Here is a 10,883-nt window from a genome sequence, read left to right on the forward strand (position 1 = left end):
AACTGACCCGATCAACCACAACCAGGGCGCGACAAAACCGCTTGCCCTGGGCAAGCATTTCTCTAAGTCAATTGCCCGATCGGGCAAGTGGTTGTCTTGAAAATTAGAAAACAAATAAAATAAAAGTAAATTTCGATTGTGATAAATCACAATTATTGGCCAATTATTTCTCAAACCAGTATAAAAAACAGTGACTGGAAACATGTAAATCAGTGGCAAATTTACTGATAATTAATATCGCCAGGTAACTCGGTAACTTGTTCGAAGGGGATTTCCATCTTACACTCTAAAACTACACTATGCGCATGCGCTACTATCTTGCACAATTCAAACGTAGAGGTCAGCATGCTCCATGTACATAATTATGAGCGAGCCAGCTGATTCTCGGGCTGCTTGCGGTACCTCACCTTCAAGATTCGTGATCGTTCCCAATCAACTAAATAATGAGTCGTCAGACTAAAAATTAGTGATTTTTTGTCGACACAATCAGCAGTGACTTGGTAGTGTGAAAGTACTAGCAAAACTGAGTAAAAATTAGCACATTATCCATATCTATGATGGCAATAAGAACTGATGTCACGACTTTGCTGAAAAAAGACAATGAAATATGTGTGTTCATTACTTTGATTCGCATTTGTAGTTTTTTCTTGACCTTTAAATAAAGTGTAGTACCAGCATAAAAAAAATGTTTAATAGTGGAAGAATTATAAAAAAAAATTGGGCAGTTTTTTCTATCGAGCAAGCAAAAACAATTTTCATCACTTGCTCTGTCGGGCAAGTGATCAAAATTGTTTTTGTAGAGGCATGCCACAACTATGAAAATCCAGCAACGTCAACATCTAAACTGCATGTTTATTCTTAGATTTCTTAGATATGAAAATATAGTGTGCTCCTAAGAAAATATGACAATGATTGGTTTCCACATCGTCTACACTGATCGGATCAATCGTAATTCCCTGTATTACTTTTGTTTAAATCAAGTACAATACCGCACTGTGATGTGTAGCACTGCGTTATAAATGCGAACCATGTGAGTTGCGTTATGCAAGATTCAAATCTTCACTTGCCACATGGCGTGGCTGCTGAATAGTTCTGTATTATTACATCAACCATGTACTAATCAGCACGCCACATTTGAAATTCCATGATCTTTATATTGCTGGAATAGCTGCCAAAGTGCCAGTATTAGCAGTATACATAATTTGTGTCAACTTTGTTGTTTCTTTGACGCATCTTCCAAGAAAAGTTTTATTTTATTTAACTTCTAATCATCTTGAAATTTCTAAAACTTTTTTCCATTCTGTTTTGATAGTGATAGTGATTTTTTACCTGATTGCTAAGAAAGCATGAATGCTTGTAAGCAAGCAACCAGAGGACCGACGGCTTAAGGTCCTCTCCGAAGGACCTGGTACAGAGGATTAATGCCTTACCAAAGGGCACTAGCGCACCAAATGGGACTTGAACCTGGGTAACCAGAATACGAATCCCCCGCTCTACCGACTGAGCTATCGCGCCTCTTTTTTTTTTAGCACTTTTGTTGATAAAGTAGTGTTACCTTTTAATGTCGACATGAAAGTGGGGGTAGATTTACTTTCTAATAATAAGTCTTACGTTATAGGCATATTACTTGCTTTGAATATCAATTATTTCCAAACCATTGCCTTGTCGACAACTGTTGCCAATGGAATGAAATTTTACCCAAAATGTTGACAAAGAAATCTGACCTTGACAGCGCTATAAATTCAAGTTCTAAGATTGAAAGTTAAGAAAACAAGGAATTTTAAAAAGCAAACTTGGCAAAGTCTACATACATTTTAGTCAGTTGAGGGAATATTGTAGAGAAAATTACCGGTAACTAATGCCAAATTCTGCCAGTGTTTAATAATGAAATATTGATTTCCTCTACAATTTAAAGGAGATTCTGTCATTCCATTTTAATACAAAAATTCTTATTTGGTTGGATTCTTCCTCCTTTTCAGAATGTTATTGTAGTCATGTTTCCTAAAGTTTATTTAATAGAGATTTTTCTTTAAAGGGATACTCCAGGCTGAAGATATTCATATCTCAATAAATAGAGTAAAATTCACAGGGCAACACACTGAAAATTTGATCAAAATCAGATAACAAATAACAAAGTTATTGAATTTTAAAGACTTACATTATTCCGGTGAAACAGTTCTTGGCATGTCTTCATGAATATTCAATGAGCAAACTGATGATGTCATATTCCCATTTTTTTCTTTTGTATTTTAATATATATTAGTTTTTTTCAAAATTTTGCTACCAAGAACCAAAATAATTGGATTGACAACTGATTAAGTGCATTAGTTATTCATTGCTGCAACTTATTTAATTATAATGAAGACACATACATGTGTATGAAAAAATGAAACAATTATGATTTCATGTAATAACAATCCATAAGAAAAAGTAAAGTGGGGATGTGACATCATCAGCTCACTTTATGAATATTTATGATCATGTGCATATAACTGTTTAAAACAAAAATATTGCTGAACTTTAAATTTCAATAACTTTGTTTAATATTGGTTATCCGATTTTGATGACATTTTCAGCATTTTGCTCTGTGAATTTTACTCTATTTATTTAGATATGAATATTTTCAGCCTGGAGTATCCCTTTAAAAGCCAGTCTTAAAGAACAAAAAAGAAAAATAATAACTTATGGATTCATTGAATAAATGGTATCCACAATCTTTTTCTTGACTTGTAAAAAAAAAATTAAATCAGATCAGAGTCAGGCTCTTCTCATTTAGAGCCGTTAAATTTTGTTTTTTACAATTTCAACATTTATTTTCATGTGCTATAAATTTTGAACAACCTCATAATAAATGTGATCATGAGTGCTATAAAAGATCATACCACACTAATATGTCACTGTGAATGTGATTACCACTCATCCATCCTAGTGCCAAGCCTAACCAGAAACCAAGGTCTGCAAGGCATCTGATGGAAAAAAAAAGGCATCTTGCATCGCTCCCAAGTACTACATGTTCCCGCAACTCACAGAGATGCTAACTGATAGCTCAAAAAAATCCTGAAAACCCAGGCCGGGGGTCCAGGGGCCCGCCCAGGGCCCCTGGCGGGGTCAAGGGCAAAGCCCCCTGAAGCTGGAACGTTTTCTTATTCTTTAGAGGGCTGAAATCATTAATCTACAGTAGTACACAACAAATAATTAATGACATAATAAACTTCATATCATAGGCAAGAAAGGTGCTCAAAAAAAAAAAATCATGTAACCCGTACTCATTACGGTACGGGTTAACCTGCTGCGGGCTAATATGCTGCGGCCAATGGGTGCGACTCGGGACGAGTGTATGTAGCAGCTGGGGTGCCCTTTTTCACTCACTGTACTCATCAACAAGACGATCCTATACTATTGAAAATCCATAAATCACAATTTCTATCAAAATGATGGATAGTTCACACATATGAATTGATGAATACGCACCAGAGGACACATATTTCATGGTAGCAAATAGGTTTTCAGCTGAAATCCCGCGGCAGACAACCAATCACTCACGCAGCAGCAGGCAATTGCAGCCACACCGGGCCGTGCTTCGAGCGGTTCTACCGGGCGATCGCCCGACTGGGATAGCGCTGACACCCGTATCCCTGCAGGGTATAGGGCGGCGTTTGCAACTGCTACAATGTATTGCTCGCGCGTACCGTGCAAGTACAGTACCAGCTATTAACTTCATGCTGCGCACAACGCTAATAATTTTCCGTCTGCGCAAATTGGCCATCCAAAATTGAAATTGCGCTCTCCGTAGCGAACTCCGTGACAAGATTTGGAGGGGAAATTTTTACGGATTTCACTTTGACAATCGATTTTTTTTTCCGGAATATTTTTCAGGAAAGGAAAAAATCCGGAATTCCGGAAAAATCCGGAAAATTAGCAACTCTGAACTCAAGGTGAATGGTCACAACAAACATTCTCCTCACAGCAATCCCGATGCTTAAAGATCTGGAGAAGTATTTCATCATACTTATGAAAACTTAAGAAAGAACTTATCATATATTTTTCAACTGACAATTTACAACCTGGGCAATGATTATTAGACTGTGCTGTATGGGAGCGCTTACTAAGCTCAGCTTAGTAGTAGAAAAGCAGTCTAATATCAATAACTGTTTTATCTGACACGAGGTGGTTTCAAACCGTCTCGATCACAAGAATCCCTGTTAAATTATGAGACTTTTTCAAGCTAAAAAATACCTGATAATTATTCCAAAACTCACACCGCCCCGAAAGTTAATACAGGCATGTGCAGTATGGTCTGAGATTCAAAATCGCAAGCTCAGTAGCCATCCATGGCGCCCGCGCCCAACTACACACTGGGCCAAACCGCCCCGAAAGTTAATACAGGCATGTGCAGTATGGTCTGAGATTCAAAATCGCTAGCTCAGTAGCCATCCATGGCGCCCGCGCCCAACTACACCCTGGGCCAAACAGTTCCCATAATGTGCTTTCTCACTGCCAAAATACCTGCAACCTTGGAAAACTTCCGGTGAAAGTTCTCGTAATTTTGACAAGTAGGCCTACCTACTATTCAGCAGGTATTTTCTTTCAGGGAGATTACGTGTGATATGCGCGTGGAAAGGCTGCTGAACTGAGCTCCAATACCAAGCTGGTTTCAGAAGAATGATACCGACAGCGTTATCGATAGCTTACGTTTCGCTGCGCTGCTGATCATCTCAAATTTACACAAGAACTTCTCGACGACAAAACTAAAATCAAATTACAGTAAAATTTCATCACACAGAATGCCAGGGCTACTGTACAATCACTTCAAAAATCCAAAAGATTATTATCCATTTAAAATGTTAAAGGCTCTAATGATTTGCACTCACGACTCATCTTAACTGTAAAAATCAAAATCAAATTTTATGGGGATGTTTCTTCCTGTTCGCTGCCTGTTCGTGAAATCATGATTTTCCCAAACGCCTGGCCTGGGTGTTGGAGTTGGTGAATGATAAAATTATACATAGGTCTAAACCGTCTAGGTCTAGATCGTCAACACCAGATGTGGGATGCTCAGTTCAGAAGACATTCAAAACCAGCAGTCAACACAAACTGTTAGAAAACACCCAACAACAGAATTCAACACAGCGCCATACTAGTTAAAGTCACCAATATCGCAGGATCACTAATCAGAACCGCAATGCTTTAAGTGATCGCAAAAGGGGCCGTTGCACACGCGCAATAGCGGACAGTCCACAGTGCGCGTGCACAGAACTAGCTAACGGCCCCTTTTGCCATCACATAATGCATTGCAGTTCTGATTAGCGATATACCTTATTGCCCCAGCCCAGGGCAGCATTGTCAACAATGTCTGGTCATGTCAAGTTTGAAAATTAATAAATTATGTTAGCAAATTGCATAGGCCCCCTGGCCTAGAATTACCCCGGCGCCCAGGAGCTCACCGTGTATTTACCCATACTCACGGGACAAGGGTAGATTATGGTCAAAATATCTATCAAGATAAATTATGAAAACAGAAATTATGCACTAACCACAATTATATGGATTATGGTCTCACGAGTGGTAGTAGGCCTATCCTGACATCAAATTCAAGGCACTGACTGGAACCTCAAAAAAATGAAAAGTTCTCTCCTTCTACCCCAGTTTCGATCGGCCATTTTTGTTATGAATCTGCTTGACATGCTCAAGTCAGTCAACATTCATCGGGAAAAAGAGCATGAAACTTTGCAAGACCCAATTTGAACAGGTATGCCATCCCTCCCCCCCCCCCCCCCCCCCACCCTCACCCTATCACTTCCCGTACGGTATATTCAGCACCGTTTTGGAATTCACTCATGACAATTGACATGAGAATTTACATTGACTACGTACAGACAAGCATCCGCCTACCGGCAACATACGGCCAGATAAGGCTGCACTGCAGTACAGTGCCAGCGATGTCATTCATCATAACACGACACTTTAACATTCCATATGAACACATAAGACCACATTTACACTCATTAAATATTATCTTTATGTTTGTAAAGTAATACAAATATGTTCCTTACCCAGAAATTTTCCGTGAATATAGTCATTTTGGTGAATTTTATAGGTCACTTATTCCGTTCGTAAGAATCTCCCCATATTCTTCATGGGCGGCACTTGTCAAGACATTATTGACTGTTTTTGCTGAACGCAGAGGGCGACATTGCTTTTATATCAAACGATGATAATCATTTATAAACTGGTTGGAAATACAAAATAAAAATACAGAATTTTACATTCCAAAGATGATTTTCAGAATGCAAATTTCATTGAAAATGGAAGGAACTACAGCAGTTGCACCTGAGGCCGTGAAAGGAGTAGTGTAAAAAATTTGAGTTGAATTGACTTGGCTTTCAGCAAAAAGAATACTACAGTATCTTTCATTGTGCAGAACTCGAATCAGGTAGGTTTGGTTTGTCGAATGCTAAGCTTCCTGCTGCAGTTTCAAAACTATAAAGATCCAGCTAAGATCCTCTTTTTTTACTACTTGAAAAAATAACAGGGACGGTCGATTCCTGTCCTTAGTAGCACCGCCCTGGATATGCCTTTTATTAAAAGGGTTTATTCAACCTATTCAATTAAATAAGTATTACCCCCCCCCCCAAGCAAGAGAGCAATTTCTTTCAACTATTAAGCATGATAAGCCTGCCTATTCACGTCACACTCCGAAAACAAATCAGTCAAATTGACTAGATCGGTGCAACTGATGTGCAGGGGCGTAGATAGCGGGGGGGATGGGGGGATGCATCCCCCCAGAATTTTAGGTGGGGGGATGGTGTGTACAATCATCCCCCCCAGGTTTCTGTGGGGGAAGACGCAAAACTATACAGTCATAAAGCAATGAATGCTAGTTAAAATCAATAATAATAGCAGTAATAATCATAACGTACAGCAATGACAAACATGATCAAAAATGGACATTTATTCAGAGTCAATCATCTTATATGCATTTACAACCAAGTTTTAAGTAATAACAACTGTCTTGCGTCGTCATATACATTTAAGGATCGTTATTCAGAGTTTCACCAAGTACATTTCCTTATAATAATTATGTATTTGCAAAGGAGATAAGTTCAAAATATTTCATTACAGATTTAAGAAAGTGTCGCTTAATCACTCCCTTTCAGAGCAATTGCTTTCATAACACATTAACACTGTTCAAACGAATTAATAAGAAATTACCTATACACATACACTGACCTTTTTACCTGCTGGCCATGTCCTCAACCCCTACTTTGCAAAGGAAAGGTGAAAAATTTCAGTCTCTAAGGAGCGAATTAGTAAATGAATGATTTTGGAATGAAAGTGCAAATTTTGGATGGCCTCAGTGATATCCGAGGTTTTTTTCACTCAATATTTACTCTTTCATATATTCACTCCTTAAAGAGTGAACTATTTCACTATTTTTTTCAGAGTACTTTGCGCTTTTCAAAGAAGGTAGAATCATCCAATATATAGACATGCCTTAATTCACGAAGGCAGATTGAATCAATCCATGGATACGATTGATTAATGGTCTAAGATCACAGAACAAGCCTAACTCGACCCTCAGCGTGTTCATTGTCGGACCTTTGACAAAAAAACATAATCATCTCGCGCATTTACGCGATAAAAATTTGACTAATTTCTAGACAAGATTCAATTTAACCTTGTGAATTTCGGTCAATGTAATGACGTGAAATTGTCCAAGCATGTCGCAAGCAAAGCGTTTGAAAACGTCAAAAATTACGACCTTCTTCAAAAGTTGTCAAGAAACTGATGAAGACCGGCCATCAACGTCACAGTTGGAGGACGAACAAAGAACACCAAGTGGGGATGTTATCTTAACTCGTCTGCTTTGGCCCATGATATTTTGTTTTTATCGAGTACGTTATCTCCTTCATTCTTTATATTTATATATTAATTATATATATATATACATTATATATATATATATATATATATATATATATATATATATATATATATATATATATATATATATATATATATATATATATATATATATATATATAATATATATATGTATATATAAATAGGGATCATCCCCCCAGGTCTAAGGACCTGTCTACGCCACTGCTGATGTGTACAGTCACATTTCTGACGTATTCCAGTGACAGTCAGAAATAACTTTGTCCTGGTAAAATACGACTAGAAAATAATCAAATATGACTAGAATAATAGTTGCACCCAGCTGACCCCTGATTAACTAGTAATCTTTACTGATTTGTTTTGAGAGTGCATCCTATATTGATGAACCCCATCTTATATTTTCTAATCAATGATAATTATATGCGTTGAGTGCTTTAGAATATCTACTTGAAGTTTTATTTGAAGTGTGAAATAATGAACATGATTTCATCGACATGTTTTCTCTTCATTTTCCATTCCGAAATTGCAATTTTCCCCCATGAAAACGTTTCCTACTTTTTTCTTTATTTTTTCACTCCTGACAGATTCGTTTTATGATTAAAAATTATTTCATAGCTATAGAACTTGAATTATCATATTGCCAGATAAATTCCATATCTAAAATAAAAACAAAATGTATGCAGCCTCAAACAATTATGAGACAGGCCTCATGCTATACGGGTAGATTCCCATAGTACTTGAAGCAACGAAGTTAAAGGTCAAGTCCACCCCAGAAAAATATTGATTTAAATCAATAGAGGAAAATCAATCTAGCATAACGCTGAAAATTTCATCAAAATCGCATGTAAAATAAGAAAGTTATGACATTTTAAAACTTCACTTATTTTTCACAAAATAGTGATATACTCTACTCAGTGACACATACAAAATAAATGAGACAGTCAATGATTTCCCTCACTCACTGTTTCTTTTGTTTTATATACATTATATTATTTTTTTTTACAGATTTGACTACTAAAACAATTGGATTGACAACTGATAATGCATTTTTGCCGCAACTTATTTCATCATATAATGGAGACGTATCATTTACATGTGCATGAAAAATGAAATAATTATGATTTCATGTAATAAGTGAAGGAAAAGGAAAGTGGAGATGTGACATCATCAGCCCACCAAATGAATATTCATGACGATGTGTATATTACTGTTTTCACAAAATATTGATAAAGTTTAAAATTCAATAACTTTGTTATTTGTTATCCGGTTTGATAAAATTTTCAGCGTCTGTGAATTTTATTCTGTTTATTAAGATATAAATATTTTCAGCCAGGACCATCCCTTTAAGCCCCCCCCCTCTCACGACCAACGGTGTTGAATTCCAAGTACATGTAGTGGAATCGTGCCGATCAGATTAGGATTTATAGCCGTAGTGGTCTGAATCGGATTATACAGGGCCGATATACTAATCGTATAACAACCCAGAAATCCGGTCTCCCTTGTCTCCTCTTGCCATCGGTTATAGTTCCAAAACGTATCATTTTCACTCTTTTTCATCACTGACCAACCCTTTCTCGGAGAGAGTCCCCCCCCCTCCCCGTTTCTAATAAGCCCCTCATTTCAGGCATCAGGTGAGTGTTTCATCAACATTTTCATCCGACAAGTTGTCAGATCTGACATCTTTCTCTGATGTTGATTGGCTGAGAGGTACTGTTACTATGGTGACTGTCGGAGAAAATGGGACTTGTCGGATAAAACGGCTGACAAGTCCGTTCATGAAACGCCCCCCAGATCTTGAAAACCCCTTTATAATGTTGAATTCCCAAATCAGCCCCCATAACAATTTACATTATTGAGGCCAGGATTTGTTTCAAATTTTGGGACCGCAAACCCCCACCCTTTGCAAATCAGATAGGCCCTTCCCTACCCAATGTCACCTCTGTTAGCCTCTTCAAACAAGAGGTACAGAGCATCCTGCTTCGCTAAGAGAGGAGCATGGTTTTTTAGCTGCACTTACAAGTAGTAACTTTTTAGTATATTTTAAAATGGCACTGTACATACGCCACACCAGACCTGCCAAATATAGTACGACAATACACCAGTCGGTGGACTGTACTTTATCAGAAGAAGAAGAAGAAGGAGACAATCCAGATAAAATGAGCTCGATTTACGATTGATTGATTTATTTATTCAATAATTCATTGATCTATCTATCTATCTATCCATCCATTTATTTATTTATTTATTTATTTGTTTGTTTATTTATTTATTTCATTGGGACGGGGGTTAAAATGAGAAACACGGGTATCGTGAAGTTATTAGACGAATATATTACCTGTCTTTCTTTTTCATTTCCCTTCTCCATCTTGGCAGAATTAGTTTATTTAATTTTTTTTTTCTCTCTCCATAACGTGAAACAGTTTTCAATTCGACATTGTCTTACTGAAAAAATGTTTGTATAAAACTGTTTGGTATTCTTCTTTTCTGAACCCTTTTAACCATTGAAAATTTGAAGGGGCGGTCTTCAGTACCGCGGTGTCCCAGATTTTGGACGAGGCAGAGCCTTTTTCACACACCGTCCGTCCATATGACACTGATTTTTCCATATGTCGTTACAAAAGACCCTTCTTTATAATTACAACTGCTACAAAAGAATCGTCATCATCGTTGTGATCATCATGATTATTATCTTCACCGATCCCATCAATGCATCAATATGATCATAGCAACCGTCACCAACATCACCACTATTCATTAGTCTGCAGGTACAGACCCTGATTGCAACTTTGATGAACAAGTGTGCCTCCACGCAAAGACTAACACGTACAAAACTTGCTGTTCCAACCCTATCTGCCATTTTCCTTATCTCGCCATCATCATGCATCACAACCACCACCACCACCACCATCATAATCACCACCAACACTATCATAATCACCACCACCACCACCATCATCATCACCACCACCACTATCATAATC

At 37.5% G+C, this 10,883-nt stretch overlaps 1 protein-coding gene across 1 annotated transcript in view; it reads right to left on the reverse strand.

Annotated features, from left to right (window-relative positions):
• LOC121423622 (F-BAR domain only protein 2-like) overlaps positions 1-6,184 on the reverse strand; it is a 108,247-nt gene extending 102,063 nt beyond the window's left edge. The window contains exon 1 of the mRNA XM_041619012.1: positions 6,054-6,184. Coding sequence (XP_041474946.1) covers positions 6,054-6,080 — 27 coding nt within the window. The 5' untranslated portion in view covers positions 6,081-6,184. The remainder of the gene's footprint in view (positions 1-6,053) is intronic.
• Positions 6,185-10,883: the final 4,699 nt, after the last annotated feature.

Source organism: Lytechinus variegatus, chromosome 11 (genome assembly GCF_018143015.1).
Source record: "Lytechinus variegatus isolate NC3 chromosome 11, Lvar_3.0, whole genome shotgun sequence".
Taxonomy (NCBI): domain Eukaryota; kingdom Metazoa; phylum Echinodermata; class Echinoidea; order Temnopleuroida; family Toxopneustidae; genus Lytechinus; species Lytechinus variegatus.